The 21154-nt window shown below is 35.8% G+C and overlaps 1 protein-coding gene across 2 annotated transcripts; it reads right to left on the bottom strand.

Annotated features, from left to right (window-relative positions):
• Positions 1-3446: 3446 nt before the first annotated feature.
• On the bottom strand, positions 3447-20155 carry sh3bgrl2 (SH3 domain binding glutamate-rich protein like 2). Of its 2 annotated transcripts, none has more exons than XM_034017798.3 (4): positions 19837-20155; positions 9843-10028; positions 6674-6760; positions 3447-6265 (listed from the first exon to the last, which is right to left on the bottom strand). In XM_034017798.3, exons 1-4 carry the CDS (start codon positions 19879-19881, stop codon positions 6251-6253), a joined length of 333 nt encoding a protein of 110 aa, XP_033873689.1. In that variant the 5' UTR covers positions 19882-20155; the 3' UTR covers positions 3447-6250. The 2 variants fall into 2 exon arrangements, with proteins under 2 accessions (XP_033873689.1, XP_033873690.1); XM_034017799.3 differs by having other exon boundaries at positions 6680-6760.
• Between the last annotated feature and the right edge of the window lie 999 nt (positions 20156-21154).

Below are 21154 nucleotides of genomic sequence, written 5' to 3'. Positions count from 1 at the left end.
AAATGTATTTGTCAAATGTATTAAACTCTTGAGGAATTAATAACTTCCCTCAAAGCTGTGTTTAGTATGTGTTCAAATTAAATGCTACGATCTATTTTTGTAACTTTTGACAACATGTTTGTATCAATTGTACCAGATTTGATCAACTGTAAAAAATTAAACATGTAAAGGTTATGGATCATACCAAACTTTTCATTCCCAATGTATTAGATATTATTGCAATTATACTTATATATACATATATAATATATTTTCCCTTTTATAGATGCAGTTCAACAATGTAAAAGTGCAGTATAGAGAAATTGAAGTTCAACATCGATGAAATAGATTTTTAGCTAGGCTTGGTTAGCACCAAGTGATGCTTTTTTCTGCGCCAGTCAAGTGCAACTTGTGGTAATGTGGTCTCCTGGAGATACAAGAGATTAATTGTGTGAACATGCCATGTGCAGCCACAGCAACTTCATATCAGATTCAGGGAGTTGGTATATTTAAATAGACCTGTGATAACTGGTAATAATCGCTACATAAGTTTACATTAAAATCACAAGATTGGTTTAAGATAACAATAATCATTTTAATTAGGATTGTGATGGGTAATTGAGTCAGGGATACTGAAGTAAAGTTTAACTAGGTTACATTAAACTTAGAAAAACACCCTCAGTCATCCTTTAAATGTTTAAAGTGGAACACAGTTTTGTCTGGGAGAAGATAAAAAAAAAGATCTACTTCTGTATAGACTGTACAAAATATTTACATGAGAGTGCAGCATATGCAATTCTACATTAAAGGAATGTAATAAGGTAAAAGTCTAAAGGAAAAAAAAGACTTTCAAAGCTTTAAACAAATTAGCCGTTGCAGAGTTGGTCAAAATAGACTCAGTTAAAAAGATACACATTTATCTATTTATTACAGTAAAACAACATTTATTAATAGGGGATGTGCAAAAATGTTTGCAACCAAGAATAAATTATTGTTGACTGTTGCTGTGACTGTTTCTGAATGAATGAAACAAAATCAGCAAACACAGCTTGCAATATCCTGTAAAAAAAATAAAAATAAAGTAAACAACTAAGGTCATGTTGTACTGACAGTGAGAACAGAACCTACATCTGCTACAAATGCACTGGGAAGACAGTAATGCGAGCTGACTTCTGCAGCTGAGCTCCCAGAAGGGGTGATCCAGGCAAGGCTGGTGGCACGGTCCTTTAACACCAGAGGTCACAGAGGAAGCAGCAGTTCACAAAGATTTAGAACAGAAAGAATATTTAGCAGTGGAATTCTTAAACCAGTTGCTCAGAAAGGAGATTATAAAAGCAATTCAACATTTAATCAGCTGTGATGAAATAGACCTAAACAGGTTATTGTAAGGGGGCCAGGCAGCTTTTGAAAGGTCCTTAAACCACCAAACAAAGCAGAATTGTATTATTATTGCCAATTATGTGTGTTGATTGAGGAGGACAGGATGTACATTTTGTATAAAGGAAAGCAAAATAATTTAATTTAAAAAAAATTTAAAAAAAAAAACATTCTGGCGGTTGGGTAAAGTAACATTCTGGTGAGTTTATTTCTTTTAATCTATTTTACTATGCCACTTCAAATACTGTAATCCTGTAGAGAAGTCAGAGAATATGTTCTGTTTTCTGTACCAGTGGGACATGCCAAATCAAAGCACCAGTTTCCAAGGAGGTCCCCACATGAACAGTGACAGTGCTGTGTTTCTCATACTGACCACAGCTTAGCAGCCACTATGTAACTTTACAATGTTTTTACTAAAGTATTTTATTAATTTGGCAACGGATTTAAAGGAATGTTAGATTTGTGAAATTAGACGCGTATAGCAATTTTCAGCTACACAATCCTATGATTGGATAAAAGGGAACAAATAAGTGGTTGGGAATATTTGAGGATTCATAGTCAACGAACAGAAAAAGAAAGCTTAATGAGTTTTGTGTCTCATGTATCACAATGTTCAGACTGTGCCGTAAACGCTTTTAAACATTGTAGAAGAATTTCTGTGTGTTATATAATTGTTGAGCGCATCATACAAGGTGCATAGTATACTCGGGCAGTAGTATTCTAGGTAGTATAATGTTTTTTGATAGGGCAGTATACAAGACTACTATACTGTATTTGTGTGTGTGTGTATGTGTACATATGGTGTGTGTATATATATATATATATATATATATATAAATAATGTAACCCAATTCATGCATGTGTATTATAGGGAGTGGTCAGAGCAAGGGCACAGGCTTGGCAACCACTGTGTCACAATCCGATAATAAAACAGACTGCAAGTTTCAAAATGGCCTTTCAGTCAGTGATTTAAAAAGCTTTGTTTTGGTGTTTGGTCTGGCCTTTCAAGGACATGCTACCTTGAAGCTCCAGTTTTGATTGAGAGGTAGGGATGCAGACCCCCATACATTTTTTTTAATAAAATCAAACCTTTCCATGGAATAAAATGCTACCATCGGTTAGGTTTACAATGACTTTTAGCATCCAGAATGGAATATTCTTTTTCTAGAATTTTGATGTCATCGTCTGATGCTTTTATTTTGGTTAATGTACAAGCCAAGCTTAGAACGCCTGGAAGGTGTAGGCCAGTGCCAGTTTAGTATGATTAACATCGTTCCACGAATGCATAAAATTCAAGGCATAATTGAAAAATCATCATTTTACAGAAATACACTTTATCTCCTCTCATCCCGTTGAAAATCTTGTGTTAAGAAATGCTTATTGCACAACAAGGGCCAATAAAACTAGTGAATAATAAAATAAAAAATAAAAAAAATCAGGGACAAGGCACATAACTACATTCAGTGCTTCCCCACGATTGTCAAAAGTACACTCAGTAATTTAGAACACATTTCTTGGAATCTCAAACAGGTTAATCTGTTTATGATGTAATTTTATATATATATTATATATATATATATATATATATATATATATATATATAAAATTACAAATGCAACATAGAGCTGGGATATACACATCTCCAAACTGTCGGTGATAAACCACTGAAACTCGCCAGCAAGTTGAAATCATTGCATCGAATCCTACTGTTAAAGTACTTTAATGCAAGTTAAGGATCACATATCTTTTACCAGACCTATTTAATTTGAACTTGAAATTCATATTAGTGAAGCTATGGATATTGGTAATCGCATTGCTGAGGAGGGGTAATCGCATGACACACATTAATAGTACAATCCACAGAAACAGGAAAAAAGCAAGGATGACAAGTAGCACAATCCAGTTCAACCTGTTGTAAACCCAGGTGGCCACGATTAGGTGAACAAGAGTGTTTCTGCACTAGAATTTTAAAATCTTACAAATCTGCTGTATACTTTTTAATCCTATACACATTTAATTCACAGTACAGTTCTTATGAATGACAACGTGATGTAAACCCATGTCCTAATAAAAAATGACGAGTCAACTGATTTTTTACAATCATAGCATGCTACTTTAATTTTTGTTGTAAAATAGCTAATCTAATAAACTCCCCAGAAACATATTAAAATATCATAAGGAGACAAGATGTTTGTGTTTTATTTTCATATTGATAATAACATTGCTAATAGTAAACATTAAACCATTAAAAACAGACCTTTGCACACCAGCACTCGTTGTCTGTGGGCTGAATATAACACAATATTATTTAATACATAGAATGAAATTACAAATTTGTACACTACAGGTCCCCCACACTGGAAATCACATTACCATAGTTACATTACTGGTAGTATGCTAGTTAACATTTATTACATCACCGAGTCTGAAAAACAAACCTATTTAAAAAGGCACACAGAACTTTTTCCACCATAATAAAACAAATGAAAGACCTCTATTGTAATACACCTGCTTTATCTTTCTGTAGTGCATGTGCTAGGAGATACAGAAACAATATTGCACAACTGATTATTCAGGGATCATCTGTGTTTGGCAGCCATCTTGGATTGGTTTAAGTTGACAAGCTCTTAGCATGGCAATGAGTGATGCTGAAAATGAAATACCAGTAAGCGGTTTTAAATCACATTCACACCAACAAAAAACCTGGTATACAGCACATAAACATACCCAATAAAATAGTGTAAAAATTAAACTGCATATTTAGTCATAGTCTTTCAATACATTTAACTTTTTTTTACACATACATGTATGAATAAAGAAATCTATAGTCTATATTTCCTGTATATTCTTTGGTTTGTGTTCATGGGTAAATGTTTTGTTGTCCTTTTATTATATTTGTATTGCACACTCTATACCAACTAACTTTTTCAGATAACAAAGGTTTTTGGCCATGCTGGGTTAGGTACTTCCTTATCTATGAAGAAATCATGTACTTCATGAGAATTTGACAGCAAATATGGGTTGCAGGCAAGAAAAACCTAATACCATATATATATATATAATAAAAACCTAAACCATATATTGCATACAGTGTTTAAAATGTTAAAAGATTTTAAACAACTACAAGACGTGAGAAATAAGTGCTGGCATTTGCGACTGATTGGTCCATTAACAATACACTGTCAGCGGATTGGTCCATTTGAATTTTCATTGACAGAAAAGAAAATAATTTATGAACTGGCTCAACAATTAAATGACCGGCAACACCCGTGTCGAAAATAAACACAGCAGACGCCCACAGGGTCCTCTTATCTTGTAGTATGTGGGTAAATTTCAGTGTCCCCTAAATAAATTGCATTTCATAATGGCTTTCATTCAACCACCACAACAATATAGAAAATGAAACATTACTGATGGAAGCACAATGAATGTCAGTCACTTACATTAATTATATTCCAAATGTTTGCAACTATTAAGCAGTTAAACTTTCAATCTTGATGGAGATTTAACTGATTAGATGAAATGGAGGTGCACTGATTTTGAGAGTTTTTTCTTCTGTATGTTACAAAATTGGTATTCTTCATTGTTTCAAAGAAAGTTGCTTATTTGTTGCTTACTTAAAGTCTGCTTAAGTTGTCCCTTCTTTCCTTTGCTGTCTTCCACAACGAAATCCCTACGGTCACGGGCACATTCTCCTGGGGTTTTTGTGTGTAGGCATTTGTGCATTTCCTCACAATTCTGTTTTAAATCCTCCATATCTTAACTGTAATACAGCTTTAAATCCCGCTAACAAGCCTCCACCCTGATTGTAATCTTGTTTTAAATCTCGCAAGTGCAATCTCCAATAGAAATGTAAGAATGTGCTGTCACTCAATAGTTGGGGTGGGTTTAAAGTATTCAGAACAAAACAATGATAGATACAAGTCAAGAAGGTGGGGCATTGCCCAGCAGCACTAGGAAATGTATTTATTATTATGTTTTAATGGGAAAAGGGTAAAGTCAACGTGAATTGATTAATCATTTCCACAGTTTTTCCTGTGTTTTCTGGTGTTTATTGGCTATCCACCGATTTATTTAGTTTTTGTATCGGGGGTGTTTTATTGGGTTTTATTGGTTAAAACCGAAAATCAGAAGCCCTACTTATGAGTGATATCATTTTGAATTGGGCCTCTTGACAGACAGTTTTCTTGTACAGGTCTTACTTTTTTATCCACACGCAAGATCAGAGTAACTCGTATTATTAAAGTTACATGTTGCTTTTCTTCAGTTACAGCTAAAAACAAGCTTGTGGATTACACTCAGATACCCCTTATACAGTCTCCCAGGTAAATGGGTAGTAAACTATTTCTCTCCAATATGTGAGTTGATATAATTCTTCAACCCTTCCCCTTCCGATGTGTTAATGCAGTTGATAATCTCATTTAGCAATTTGTGCTTTCCATACCCATTTGGTATCCATTAATAATTTAAACAAATGTGATCATGCGGTTTAATTTGCTTGGTCCATGGAAGAGAAATGAACTCAGTCATGTTCAGTTGAAGGTTGGCAGCAAGTACTACATCACTTCAGGTTACACAATTGATTTCAATTAAACCAAAATGTCCTTTGCAACCATAAATAATTAAAATAACCTTCAATTTATACATTTTCTTATCGAATCAAATGCTGTGCAAGGCATCTTGGCAAAAGTGGTGTCCACCTACTTGATTAAAAATATATATATATATATATATATGCATATAGTCCATTGTTCATGGCAGGAGCTTCTGGTAAGCAGAAATAATGCAGCGACATTTGGCAAAGCAGCAGTGAAAGATCAGGATTAGGATGTGATGTAATTCAGAAATGTCAAGAGCTTCTTGTGTGGTGGCTTGAATCCCAGGAGTGGAAAACCTAAGATTCTGAATCCTGTAGAATGAAAATGTACATTTAGCATATACATAAAGTTGGTATTAAATTGCCTTGACATGTTGCTTGTTGTAAAGATCTTTTTTGTTCATAAGAAGCCCAAAAAGCTTTTATGACGAGACGGGGCAGATGTGCCAATCATTAGATATTCTGACTACCAAGTTCTTACAACTATTTTGTATAAATATGAAATAAAATCAAACTTCATTAAAATTACAAATCTATGCAGCAGCTTCCTTACCAACAATACATTTATGAACATTAAAATAGGACATTAAAACCTTATGCAAACTCAGATTTTACAAACAGTTACTATTGAATTACAGATGTAGCTATCAAACTATAATAGAGAAATAAAACAAAACACGCACACACTTGGAGGCTGCTGTACATAAATTAAGCCTTTACCTTTACCTTTACCGAAGGTCTGGGATTCAGTCCTAGAAATGAAGTGACCGTATTGTTCTCCTTAGAGTCAAAGAAAGCCTCATAATCCTGAAACAAAACATGTCCCAAAAGGTCAACATTCTTTATTTAGAGGAAATGAAATATTCCAATTAAAACTCGAGGCCCATTACTGTATAAACTGACCAGACTAACTTTAACCTGTAATATCACTGCTAAATAAATAGTTTATTTTCATTGTCACAAAGTAAGGATTACTTTGTATATGTAGTGCGAAATTTAGAAGATACATCTTTTTTTTTAATTTGTTATTATTTAAGCATAAAAAGACTACCAACGCTTCTCTGATCTTATTTTATTCACATGGTTTAAGTAAGTTGAAGTCCATGTTATTCACATATTTTTCTCTAAAGCTAAAATACAATAAAAGTTATGCTAATAGAGTATTGTTGATAATTTGTACTTCTAAATAAATAGTCAGGACATACACATCTCCAAACGGTCAGTGATAAACCACTGAAACTCACCAGCAAGTTGAAATCATTGCATCGAATCTTACTATTGAAAAGTACTTGGAGTACTAAAATGTGCACGTGTAAAAGTCACTGCACACCAAATTTATCCCATCATTTATCATTCATCATCTGTAAATATTGTGCATAGGTTGAATGCATACCAGAGGACTGTTTTTATCAACTCTACTTCTCCGGGATCTCCCTTCAGTAAATATCTGGTGTGAAATATCTACAATGGGCCTGAATCTAAATGATTTTGACATTCAATACATCACACGTGTACGTCAATTCTGTACCTGGGGTTCAATGTAGAAAAAAAATGTGGAAATTTATAAAATTACTATTTGTATGATAACTGGTCAGACATGCTGAACCAAACTAAAAGGAAGCAGTGTGGTTTGCCAACAGAAAACGAGACACAAGCTTGTAACCATTAATTACTGTTACGGTAACCGTTTATACAAAGCCATTGACCCAGTAAATTTATTATTATTATTATTTTTTAAATACTTATGCAGCATAGATAGAAACACACACACAAAGTTTTATTTAAAAAATAGGATTTCTTAAATTACAGAAGGGGGTTAAGACACCATTTACCCTACTTAAGGACACAACTCATTTGCTGCACTCTGATAAAGTACATTTATGACATTATTTGCCATCATTGCAATAAAATTAGGGCAAATTGTGCCTGTGCCATTTTCCTGATAAGGTTTCCCGACTAATCCACAAAATTCATACTATCAGTGCATTTTATGTGAGTTTTACCCCCATTCAAATCCCCTCTCAGCCACTGACTCATTGTGTGACCCTGAGCAAGTCACTTCACCTCCTTGTGCTCCGTCTTTCGGGTGAGACCTAGTTGTAAGTGACTCTGCAGCTGATGCATAGTTCACTGTAAGTCTAGTTTGCTCTGTAAGTCGCCTTGGATAAAGGCGTCTGCTAAATAAACAAATAATAACACAGACCCTCGCAGGAAATCCAAGTCAATGCAGGAGATATGTGGTGTTGTTGACAATATAAGCATTGTTGTTGGCACATACTGATCACATTTTGGAGTCTAATATTTATAACTAATTAATGTTCTGTTGAATTCACTGCTGTTACCAACTAGATTGCCAGCACACTAAAGTTGTGTGTTGTAATTGCATGTTGTAGCTGCACATACTGGACAGTTCAGCAAGACAATTGACATCAACAGAAAAAACTGGTTCCATTAGGTTTCCCTGACAAATTTGTGTCACTATTTTCCTAACAGTAAAATGTTCTATACCAATAAAACACCTAAAGTTACTTTGCATTAGGGTGCATTAGTGATGGGAAGATTAAGCAGCTGAAGGACTTTACTTCAGTTTTCACCATGTATTGTGCACCACATGTAAACTTAGAAAGTTCCACAGGTTTGCCTAAATTATACTGATGATATGGAATCATGTTCACCGGGGGATGTTATTTTATGCATTGTGGTACTTGCAGTCCTATATGTCCAAAAAAAAAAAAAGACAGGTAAAAGGTATCTCAATCTCAACACAATGGGAGATTATATATAACAGTTTGAACGGTTAACAGATTTATTTATTTTTAAATGGAGCAAATTACACTATTGCATGAAGACCTTGACACATTTGGCATGCCTTAGGTTTCAGGAGTTGTAATTGTGTTTGTCTTGTGACCAAAATTACAGCTGGTTTAATTAAATTAACTTACAGTAATAGATTGTTAATTGGATTTGAAACATGGCATTGCATTAAAAGGGGTGGTGTAAAGATGGTCACTTTAAAATTCTGTGAACGTATAGGCCTGTGTGATATTCAGGAAAAGTACCTTAAGTAATTTTACTACTTCAAACTCCCAAGATACGTAAGATTAGATGCACTGCTAAAGAAACTCAAACAGCGAATGCCAATTACACGGTTTTCTAAACTGTGACTGCAGTTCTAGATAACAGTAATTTGCAATGATTATAATAGACATGACAATGCTGCTGTCCACAGCTGTGTTCCCTGCTGTTAATATGAAAGTCAATGTATTGACAATTATAACTGGAAGATAAATTGGAATAGATATAAAATGACTGCACTTACAGTAACAAAGTGTGCAGCCGTTTTTAGAATATAAAGTACATCAAGTCCAAAAACTTAAATGGCTGCCAATTGTGTACATTCTGCAATACAGCAGTTTTACTGTTTGTCCTTCATCGTGAATGTCTAAAATTGGAATCTAATTTTGAGTTTCAACAATATCTTCACTAAAAGTAAAATGATCAGCACTGAGACACAGATTGATTTATTCATGATCCAAAACTGTAACTCCTTAAAGTAGAGAAACAAGACAATTATATTTATTGCAGCCAGATTATAAAAAACTTTTGTGTCTCCCAGCAGGCAATATGGAAAAAAACTCCTATACTCCCTCATACAATTCACTGTACAGCTCCACTTACCTTCAGTCGAAAATAATGTCTTTTTAGATTTGGCATCAGACCAGGAGTTAGTAATGAGGCAGAATGGGGATGAGTCATTGCCTTTATTATCCAGTGATCCACAAGAATGAAAAACAGTTAGTGACAGCTATGACTAACTACCTCTTTGTGTTTTGCAGAAAAAGGCATACCAGTACTTGCCATCTTTTCAACGACTGAGGAATTAACTTACCCCACAGTACTGCTCATCATTAAATATCTGTGGTGGGAGCGGGTTCCCCTTAGCTGGAAGCCTCTCTTTGGGTATGTGTTTATACATCCACATTCTCTGGTCCTCCACCATGGTTATATCAACCTCTTCAAACTCAATCTTGTTGGCCTCCAGGAACCCCACCACATCCTGTTGTGTTTTCTTGATCTAAATATCAGAAAAGTCAAGTTCAGTCTATAGAAAGCCACACTAGAAGCAAACTAGATGCTTGCTTGTCAAATACTAGTATCCAGGGAGAAATGCTATACATCTCATTACATTTATAAAATTCAGCTTTGCCTATAGAACAAAGCAACTGTTTCCGATAGGCTTTAGTATGAAAACTCCAGAGTTTACTGTGTTAAAAAAAATGATGTTACTCCAACTGTTTAGCAGATTCTGTAGACACACTAGCATTGCATTTATCAAAATTAGCCAAAACATTGTGGTTGAGGAAGTGCTGAGGAAGCAATCAAAACAAACTAAGAAATCACCATCCATGCATTATAATGATCTGGTTTAGTAAATTGCATTACACTGGACTTAATTTGAATTACCTTATGGATAGTTTGAGTCAATACAGACTTGTGGGAGTTGGGATTTATCTATGTGGTCTCATACAGTACCTTGCTATTAAAAGTTTTAGTCTTAAGAGATAAGCTTCAAACAGCCTAGCTTCCTTTGAATTAAAACTATGTGGTCAAAATAATTTCAGTCAAGAATGAAAACAGATGTGTCTAGACAGTTACCCAGGGACAAACACTTCACTCAGTCAGTTTATCTCCGCTGACAGAGAAGAGGATTTTAAAGGAGACTAAAGCAGAGGGGAAAGGGTCTGCAGACAAGGCATTAGGAAGCTGGGGAACAACCTTGCATGTAGAATAGAGAGCAACAGTAAAAAAAATAAAAAACAAAGCTAGCTTTTTAGTCATTACTAATACGAACTCAAAAAGCTCCCTTTGATAAAGGTCATCAGTTTCTTACAAATAAAATCAAAAGCATACCATTTGGTAATGGGACTCTGCACTGTCAAGAAAAGCAGCAGTGTGGAGTAGTGGTTAGGGCTCTGGGCCCTGGATCAGAGGGTTGTGGGTTCAATCCCAGGTGGGGGACACTGCTGTTGTACACTTGAGCAAGGTACTTTACCTAGATTGCTCCAGTCAAAACCCCACTGTATAAATGGGTAATTGTATGTAAAAATAATGTGTAAAAAATAATGCAATTGTATGTAAAAATAATGTGATATCTTGTAAGAATTGTAAGTTGCCCTGGATAAGGGCGTCGGCTAAGAAATAAATAATAAGAAGAAAAGCCTCATCTACAAAATCACACTGAAATGCGCAAGTATTTATGGAAACTATTTATCAGAATCTTTAAAAACAAAAATGTTATAAACAGACTCCGCTAATACTAAACAGCAAAATGTTTAGTACAAAGTTAATTCACATCAACCAATATTACTTTGTCAACAGTGTCACCTCTATTGATGTAAGCTTTTACAAGAGGGCAGCAAATTTAGAGATCTCACAAAAATCTGAATTGTAAATGATTACAGGTTACTATATGTTATTGATTTGCATTGGATGTTCAAATGAACTTCTAGTCTGTTCAGTAAATCAAAGTTAACACTTTTATATCATGCTAACTAAAGCTACAGCAGATGAGCCTAACAGATCCCTGAAGTCTTATACAGTAGGGTGTTCATAGAACCAATCGTTAGCCAATCCACTGGCATTTCTATTCAAAAGTGTGGGAAGGCTGAATAAGAGAAGTCGGTTTTGTGGTTGAGGAACGTGACCGATTGTGATGTCACAATTTTGAATTAAATGTTCTAAATTTCAAGAAGGCGACATAAACCATACTTGTTTGTCTTGGCACACAGCACAAGAAACTGGTACTCTAATTGGCTGTATGAGTGTAGGTTAAAAACAAAACAACAAAAACACAAACTATATGACAATATCAGAGTAATATCACCAAAAAATGATCCAAATCCAAATTCGACTGCCATGCTGTACATTTGGGTCCACCTTAATACACTATTGAACCTTACTATTGTAGAAATATTTCCATTTGCAGGGAAACAGAGCACAGAAATAACATTTTTTTGTTAAAGACATTACTGCCAATAATATCCAAATGATGCAACATGACTGTAGATTACCATTAAACCCCCCAGTATCTTGAGCATGTTCTCCACCCCTTGGTGGATGATGTTAACCAGGCCAACAACAGAGACAGGCAGCTACAACTCCTTTACTCTCTCTGGGTGAAAATGTTTGTTTTCTTCAACTTTTAAACTGTTCTGTTTTTCTATCTATTTTTAATGTACAGCACTGTATGAAATGTCTTCTCCAATTAAACAGACTTGGTATTTGTATGACCATTTTAGCAATCAGAAGATAATTTGGTTGGTTTAAATCATGAACTCGGTTTAGTTAGGGTCCTTCACAGTATGTACCTGTTGGCTGATCTAGGTAGTGTAAGTAAATGACAAAAAGAAAAACAAACAAACAAACAAACAAACAACCACTTTTTTTTCATATAAACATGGTGAAAATCCAATAACCAGGCCCCTAGAGAAAAAGTATACTTTAGAGGAGACATGGTTATTATAGACTGCTCAGGATCTTCAGCCAATCAAGAGCATCAACCATGTTGCTTTCAGTTTTTACAGTGCTGTATTCTCCATATCAGCATGGTTGATGTCACCCCCTTAAATACATAAATATCATACCCATGGCACTTCTCGGAATTCCATTAAACTGCAAAATCTATTCAAAACAGTGACATCACAACCGGCTGCTTACTTCAGCCACTTAACGGTATTCTCATTATCAACCTTTTGCCTCTTTTCAATGAAAAGGACAATGGACTAAATAAAGGTTGGTAATGACCAGAAAACAAGCTGGATTTTTAATCCGTTTCCCAGATATATATATCAGTTGCGTTTTACCACCCTTGTATTAAGAATAAAATCAATCCCCATGACATATGTAACAAATGAATGCACTTACATGTCACATGTGATTTCCAACTCTTACCAGTTTTCTGATTCAAAGCTCATGTCTTTAATATTGCAATGTACTTGTTTATCCATCACAGCCCATGTTTTTTTTTTTTCTCCCATGCCAAATCAGTCGGTTTTTATTGTGCAGTTACACAATGCTTCCTCCAATTTCACAGGATGAAAATGCTACAGTATGAAAATGCTACAATAATGTAAATGTTAATTAAACAGTTTTAGATTCTGTGATGCATTTTTTTTTTTAACTCTGTGATCTTTAGTTGCTTTTGTGCATTTTCATTTGCAAGTGAACTGTGACATTAGGGCCTTATTGAGCACTATATTCTGCAATTTTGAATACTGACTTTGGATACAGTTTTAACTCTGGAAACTTTTTTTTACGTTTTACGCAGTTCAGAATTTGGGAGCAAAAGAAAAATGGAACTGTGGGTTTGATTTCATTACTATCATTGGCATGAAATTAGTATTTTTTGATTTCATTTTGCTGTTGGGTCATTAATGGGGGATTTTTACATACTGCTACAATACATACTGGATTTAAAAGTATGTACTGTATTACAGTCCATGTGTCCACAGTCATCTCTTTTGGCAAGTGATATTTTCAGAATCATATCGTTCTGAATTTAAATACGTCTGTTGAAAATTTAGTACTGTACCAACAAAACCAAGTACAGTACATCTAAATGGAAGCCTACTTATTTTAAAACACAGTCCTTTAAGCTATGTAGTTTTGACATAGTATCTTTTTTGTGTTCCCTGAAAAAACAGACAAGGGTTGGAATGGGCCAAAGAGAAATAATCAGGTATGCATCACACTTGTTTAACCATCACTGAAGTCCAAATTTTATAGGGTGGGATATGTGAGTGCTGACTGTATAATACTGTTATAGGACAATGGTTATAGGTCTATCTATGGGTTATATCTACACTCATAGAGCTTAATATTTTTGGCACCAATATTTTCCAATACACAGACCTTGGTCGTATAACCCTATAGTATAGTCCAGAACATGAATATCCTACAAAACACATCTGACAGGCCATAAGAGTGTAGACATATTTCACAAAGATTTAAACTTTTTGAGCCTGAGTGTAATTGTTTTTCCTCCAGAATGACAATGTGGCAAGCAGTTTTCAATGACCATAGAGGCCTGTGTTCTTATAATCTAAACTGTATGAGGAATGTAAACAAATAGGAATAAACAAAGTCTGCCAACTGATGAAGTTAGAGGACTGTAGTAAGCAAACATAAACAATTCTGAAAGGGATTGTGGGATACTGCTGGGACTCATCTTCGCTGGGAAACCAACTATTACATCAGCTTTTTGCCAAGATTTGAGACTGTCCTCATCGAATAAAACAATAGTCATACAGACAGTTCACGATTTGAGCAACACAGCACAGGCAACAGGCTGTGACCAGGAATCTGGGCTCTGTGGGTAATTACTTAAAAAAAATAAAAAAATAAAAAGTTATCCTCCTTTTTGTCTGTGCTTTTTGAGAAATAGGAAGATGCCTTTACTTTCCCTTCCAGCCTAATTATTACCATGGAAACGGTTAGCAAAGCTCATTAAACTGTAAAGCAACACTGCATTATCACTGCAATTTAAAAACAATTTAAATTATCCACGGGATACTTCTTTGTGCTTCTTTTGAAAGTGCAGTACAATGGAGTTGCACATAGCCCCCCATGATTAAGGACCCTGCCAACGTAAAGGTCAATTCATTTTCCTGTGCTGGAGCTTATCATTCATTGAACACGTATGAGAACTATAAGCCCCACTCATGATTCTTGAATGGTAGACCAAGGATGACATTACACTAGCAACCATCACAATCGTACCGCATAGTTTCACTTTCACCTCTTAATAGCGTACACACTTTCAGCATTTCTGAAAACCAAATCCTCCCACTCACTACTACCTACAGTATATTCAATGTTTGGGCTATAGTGTGCATTAAATTACTCTGTTTCTATACTGCACAACACAATCCCTGCAATCTTCTTCCTCTACCTGTGAGCAGTTGTCTTCTGGGACATTAGCTATTCTTTAATGTTGAGCAATAAAGTGATGCTCCGAAATAACAGGTGCCATGGATAAGATGATTTTTCTTTTTGTGGTTCAGATTCCAACATCACCTTGTGCTGCATTACTTTCCCGTGCTGTTTCTAAAAACAAATTCAACTTTTTTTAAAGGCAGTTTTACTGAAATGATCTTTATCCCGCAGCTATTTATGGCAGTGATGGATTTTTATCCCGGGGGGTTTTAAAACAAAACAGGCGGGATCAAAGATATCTGGTGTCTTAATAAGACATTGTCATTCATCTAATAAAGAAATGTAGATCACGGTAATACTCTTTTTAAATGTATTTGAATCAATAGTGTATAATGTCCTATTAAAAACTATTCCCTGGGGGGGATCCAAAATAATTCACACCAATAGGAAATTTGTGTTAAGCTAATTCATATTAGAAGTTGTAATTTACAATAAGCGACTGCTAAAATTGGCCGGGATTATGTAGAAAACTTGTAGTATTAGGAAATTCATCTCATCAGAGTTCGTTTTAATGACAATTGACGGTGTGTGTACACACACACACACATATACATACATACATACATACATACATACATACATACATACATACATACATATAATAGGTGGTGTTTAATCCTTATCTAGAATGGTAGATTATACAGGCTATGGATCCGGACACTGATAAAGCTTTTTATTGCATACCAATTTGAACAGCAGCTAAGCAAACAGATTTGATACAAAACACTAAAGTTGTTAGGTGCCAATTATGTGTAAGTTTGTACTTTGATCTGGAGAACTACAGCTGTGGCCAAAAGTTTACCATCACCCTAGAATTAACAAGTTTTGCTTCATAAAGTCAAATGAAACCTGCTGAATAATGTTACCTTAACATACTAAATTACATACCACTTTGTAGTTTACCATATACTCAATGAAAAACTGACAAATTGAAAAATGTGACATTTCAAAATCTAATATGAAAACACGCGATTTCTGAAAAGGTGTCACAAATCTTGCTACGTGTTACTCAACAAGAAATAATCTAAAGGTGTCAATTACAAGTGGTAACAAGTAGATTTAAGTTATATAAGCATGATTTTTACATAGATTTTGTAACTTCAGAGCAAGCCATGGAGAAGAGCCATACCTCCTTGGAAACACGCTCAGCCATCATTGCAATTCATAAGGAAGGTTTTAGCAGTCGTCAGATATGCCAGCTGAAGCACAGTATCTAGGATCATCCAGAAATATAAGACGACTGGAAGCTGTAAAGCTGCCCCCAGGTCTGGACACCCAAAAGTCTGCACTGCTCGCCAGGATTGCCACCTATTCAAGTTTGAGAGATAGGACGGCCAGCAGTGTCCACTTACTGCGGTAATGGAAAGAAATTAGAGTGAAGTTGTCTGCGCGCACTGCAAGAAAGCATCTCTGGAGAATGGTCTGGTATCTGGGAGGCCTGCTAAGAAGCCCTTTCTGAGCAAGAAAAACATCTGATTGCCTAAACTATTGTCGCACATACAAAGATGTGGGCCAAAGTAATTCTCAGACGAAGCATCTGGAAAGGCACAGGATCCCTACACATTTTACCCTAGGGGGCAGCTATGAACAAGGACTAGTACCTGAAAACACCCCAAGACCACCTCCTCCCTACAGCTCAGAACGATTTTCCCCAAAGGTGATTTCTACTTCCAAGATGATGGAGCCCCTTGCCATTGAGCTAAACAAGTGAAGAAATGATTAGAAGACAACAGTGTCTCGCCACTTCAATTTTGGCCTGGAAATTTGCCATATCTCAATCCTATTGAGAAAGTTCAGGGTCTGACAGGACAGGAAATTAGGACAAGTCAACCATGCAACCAAAATGAACTTGAATCAAGGATAACTCAACCCTTCAGCGCCTCATTGAGTCCATGCCTGAGAGGATTAAGGAAGTCTCCCCACTCACCTCTTCCAGGCTGCGGCTCCTACTCTACTCCCTTTTATTTCCTCTCTTCTCAACACCCATTTTTTCTCTGGCTGTTTCACCTTACCTTCAAACAGGTCTGCATCATCCCCATCTTAAAAAAAACCCCTCCCTTGATCCCTCATCCCTCCAGAACTACTGTCCTGTCTCCCTTCTCCCATTCCTCTCTAAAACCCTTGAGCGAGCAGTACATCGCCAGCTCTCTGCTTTCCTGTCAACACATTCTCTGCTCGACCCCCTCCAATCTGGTTTTCACCCCGCACACTCCACTGAAACTGCACTTCTCTCCATCACTAACTCTCTTCTCTCAGCCCGTGCCGCCTCCCTGTCCTCTGTCCTAATTCTCCCTAACCTTGCTGCTGCCTTTGACACAGTTGACCACTCTATTCTCCTGTCGTCCCTTGCTGACCTGGGACACTCCGGCACTGCTCTTGCCTGGTTCTCCTCCTACCTCGCTGATTACACGTACCAGGTGTCCTGGTGTGTCTCACCCTCTGCCTCTTGCTCTCTTACGACAGGTGTCCCCCAAGGCTCAGTCCTGGGACCCCTCCTGATATAACAAGGGGTGGGTGTACAGTGTGAAGTAGTGGTTAGGGCTCTGGACTCTTGACCGGAGGGTTGTGGGTTCAATCTCAGGTGGGGACACTGCTGCTGTACCCTTGAGCAAGGTACTTTACCTAGATTGCTCCAGTAAAAACCCAACTGTGTAAATGGGTAATTGTATGTAAAAATAATGTTATAATGTGATAACTTGTAACAATTGTAAGTCGCCCTGAATAAGGGTGTCTGCTAAGAAATAAATAATAATATATATTCTTTTTTGATATGTCTCAATCCTAAAATTCTATGATGATGCAAAACTTTTGGCCATAGCTGTAGGTTACTTACCTGGACTTGTTTGCAGCCTTTAGACTGGTAGCATGTTAAGAAAACGAAAAGCTTAGCACACAGCTTTTATACAACTAATTTACAACTAAGGGACCTAACTTCAAAAAGGCCCAGAAACAAAATATGCACAACTTATAGTTTTAAATATTAGCAACTAAGTGATGTAATTGTTTGCAGCAGATGGTATGCTTTGCACATAAGCACAGCTACACATTGTATTCATGATTAATTGATGTGCTTTGAATGCCCTCAAGAGTTTGTGTAATTTGGCGAGAGAAAACAAAAACAAATGCATAACTGAATAGTGGTTTACAAAGCTTTCCTGTCTTATTAGCATTTGAGTGGGGAAAACCGGGTCCAAATACCATCAATAAATAGTGAGTTCTGTCTGGCTATCACGCAGTGCATGGTAAACAAGGTAACATCAGTGCAAGCTGACCTACATAAGGAAGGGATTTAACCAAATAAATAAACAAATTCTGCTATGTCTTTTTGCATATGTGAGGTGTGTATCACAGAGAGACTAATTAAGTGACACTGACAACTGGGCACCTATAGACCTTTAAGGGATAGCAAAGGACAGCTTTATTATGAAACAATTATGTCCTGCTTAAATACAGCTATATATACATATACAGCTATATATATATATATATATATATATATATATATATATATATATATATATATATATATAAACACTCTTCCTAAATAGGAAACAACTTACTTGCACAAAATAATAATAATAATAATAATAATAATAATAATAATAATAATAATAATAATAAATAATCAGCTACTCATCTGCAAATAGAAAATACTACAAATGGAAAGGGATTTTAAAATATAAATGTCTAACGCAGTAGCAAAGTTTCTGGGAAAATAACACGTAATCCTTTCTTGTAATGGCCTTGTCTAGCAGTGTGCACTGACCTGAACTATTTTACCAATCCATACTGAGAATAAATAAGCAACTATTTAAATTACATGAATTAGAACTATTACAGAATTGTCATTTGGTTCGTCACTTTATTTTGAGGCATAACATTGTGTTTTTTTTAATGGCTTCCCGAAACTCAAGTTATTGTTCTGTCACCGAACCAACGTGCTGTAACACAGTAGCACTGCAGGCATTGTTAAGGGAGTGTTTGGGTATTAATTGAACACACCTTAGGTTGGTATCAGCTGAACTTGTTTTAACAGTCAAAGGTAAAGCTGACATACTCATCTTTTCAAAAAGGCATTGAACTTTGGTATATCAACAAAGCATTAAAAAATGACCGTTTGCGTTATCAGTTGTTGAGTTTTGGCAATGATACAATAAATATCTGACAATTGGGTATTACATTGTTTTACAGAAATTATTCTGTCTAACAATACTGTTACAATTCTGAAGACTTTTGCCAATTAAATTAGTTTCAAACACCTTCATATTATAAAATATTGCTGTATTTATTGTATGTAATCATGCACTACTTTTAAATGGGTTTCCACAACCAGACACGGAAATGGATGAACGAACATGACAAAGTCACCTCCCCTCCCAATTATAGAAATACACATTCAAAAACAACCACAATATAAAATAAACAGAATAAAATGAGAGCGATGTCCAGCGAATAAAGAAACAGATGGCCTTGGCATGTGGGGACAAAACAAACAAACAAACACTTAAGCTTTGAGGAGCCTAAGCTGGCTACCTTCATGCAAATCAAGTACTGCACTTACTAAACTAACTAAACCCCCTGCATTGTTTAAGGATTTAAAATGACCAGTTGCACCATTTCCCCACCAGTTGAATGCATATTGGTTTTACACCAAGTACAATTTTTGCTATGGTCAGTGTATTTAGCTCCACAATGGAATAATCAGTTACATAAACAACACTCTCCGCTTCCATGTCCAGGCAGAATTACTATGAATTCGACGAGATCTAGGCAACGTGATTCAGTGTTGATCACTGTCTGTCTGCAATCATTTTAATCAATGAACCCCTAAGGTAATTCATAATTTAAAATACATATCTATGTTGGAAGCGTTGTAGCGCAGTACTTACCAAAACAGAGCCAGATGAAGAAGCGATAAAAACTCTAATTACCATCTTAATATTCCTACAGCAACGTTTTAAAAAGCTGTATATATGTTTTCCTTCTGCAAGTCCTTATAATAAAGTGAACGCGCAAGCCAAGTGTTCAAATGGTATTAAAATTGAGATAATCTCTGCTCTCGCCCACTCCCCCAGCCGGCATCAAACGGTTTTACACTACAGCGATAAAGCTCCTCTCTGATATGAATTGAGTCACGCTGATTGAGCTACATGCAGGTGCACTCGGGGAGCTGGAGTGTAATAATGAGGCTGAGAACGTAAACACGTATTAGCAAAATAGTATGGTAAGAACTACACTACCCAGAACACCTTAAATATACAGGCGCCGTATCAGTGATCTGCCCACCAGATGAAAAACAAACAGCTTCCTAACACAGATGGAACATGGAAGATGAAATACGCTGAGAAATGACTTTGTTATTCGACAATGTCAATATGTGACACATATACTATGCTTACAAAAATATTATATCCATAATCTGCTAGATATGTTTTATTAACAACAAGTGCAAGTTTAAAATAGTTTACTAGCTTCAGAAACCACATACTGTATGTTTAGTTAGTCTCGTAGAGCCTAACTAAAGTACAGAGCGGTCATCTCCTTCATGTTAGTCCTCCAATGCCATCTGTGTGGGATAGTAAGTCCCGCTTTAAATTAAAGGGAATATTTCAATTGCATCATTGATCTGCCCTACAGCTTTTGTTAAACGGGATGGCACAACAGTGATTGGTATAATGAAGTTTATTCCGTTTTGGCAGGTAGCATTCCCAGGCAAGCTCATAGCCAGTTAAAGAGAGAAAAGGGATGACTACCATTTGAGTAACATGACTGAGTATCACACAATGATTTATCAGGGATTATTACAAAAAAAATCTTATTAGAATTGCATGCTAAGTGTACCTGTAGTCCCCTCTCTCTCTCTCATTAAATGAAATTAAATAGATTATGCTTTTTAAATAATTCGAAAAGCAATTTAGATCAACAAAATTCATACATTTATGAATTTTGTTATAATAAAATCCATATTATTGGTCATGTTAAACATATTGTTAAATCCAAAATCCCACTCTGCAATGATCGAGTAATAATCTCCCATTCTCACACAAAGTATGGTCACAACAGTGTTGTTTCCCAGGAGGAATCGTTAAAACAAAAAACTATACTCTGCCTATTGGGTCTTGACTAAATAATTTAACACAGCTAACTTAAATTTTCTGAAAATGTAGTTTCACTCTTGTGATACATCATCATTTATATATTAAAACA

The sequence above is a fragment of the Acipenser ruthenus genome, chromosome 6 (genome assembly GCF_902713425.1).
Source record: "Acipenser ruthenus chromosome 6, fAciRut3.2 maternal haplotype, whole genome shotgun sequence".
Lineage (NCBI taxonomy): Eukaryota > Metazoa > Chordata > Actinopteri > Acipenseriformes > Acipenseridae > Acipenser > Acipenser ruthenus.
The sequence above is the reverse complement of the archived record's forward strand: the minus strand, read 5'-3'. Positions and strand labels throughout refer to the sequence as shown.

What these genes read in the sequence shown, in the direction of transcription:
- sh3bgrl2 (XM_034017798.3), bottom strand. Translation starts at nt 19,881, where the DNA reads ATGGTAATTAGAGTTTTTATCGCTTCTTCATCTGGCTCTGTTTTG. An exon ending in CTTCATCTGGCTCTGTTTTG is followed by an intron (nt 10,029 to 19,836) that starts GTAAGTACTGCG and finishes TCTGATATTTAG; the next exon opens with ATCAAGAAAACACAACAGGA. An exon ending in ATGATGAGCAGTACTGTGGG is followed by an intron (nt 6,761 to 9,842) that starts GTAAGTTAATTC and finishes GTTTTGTTTCAG; the next exon opens with GATTATGAGGCTTTCTTTGA.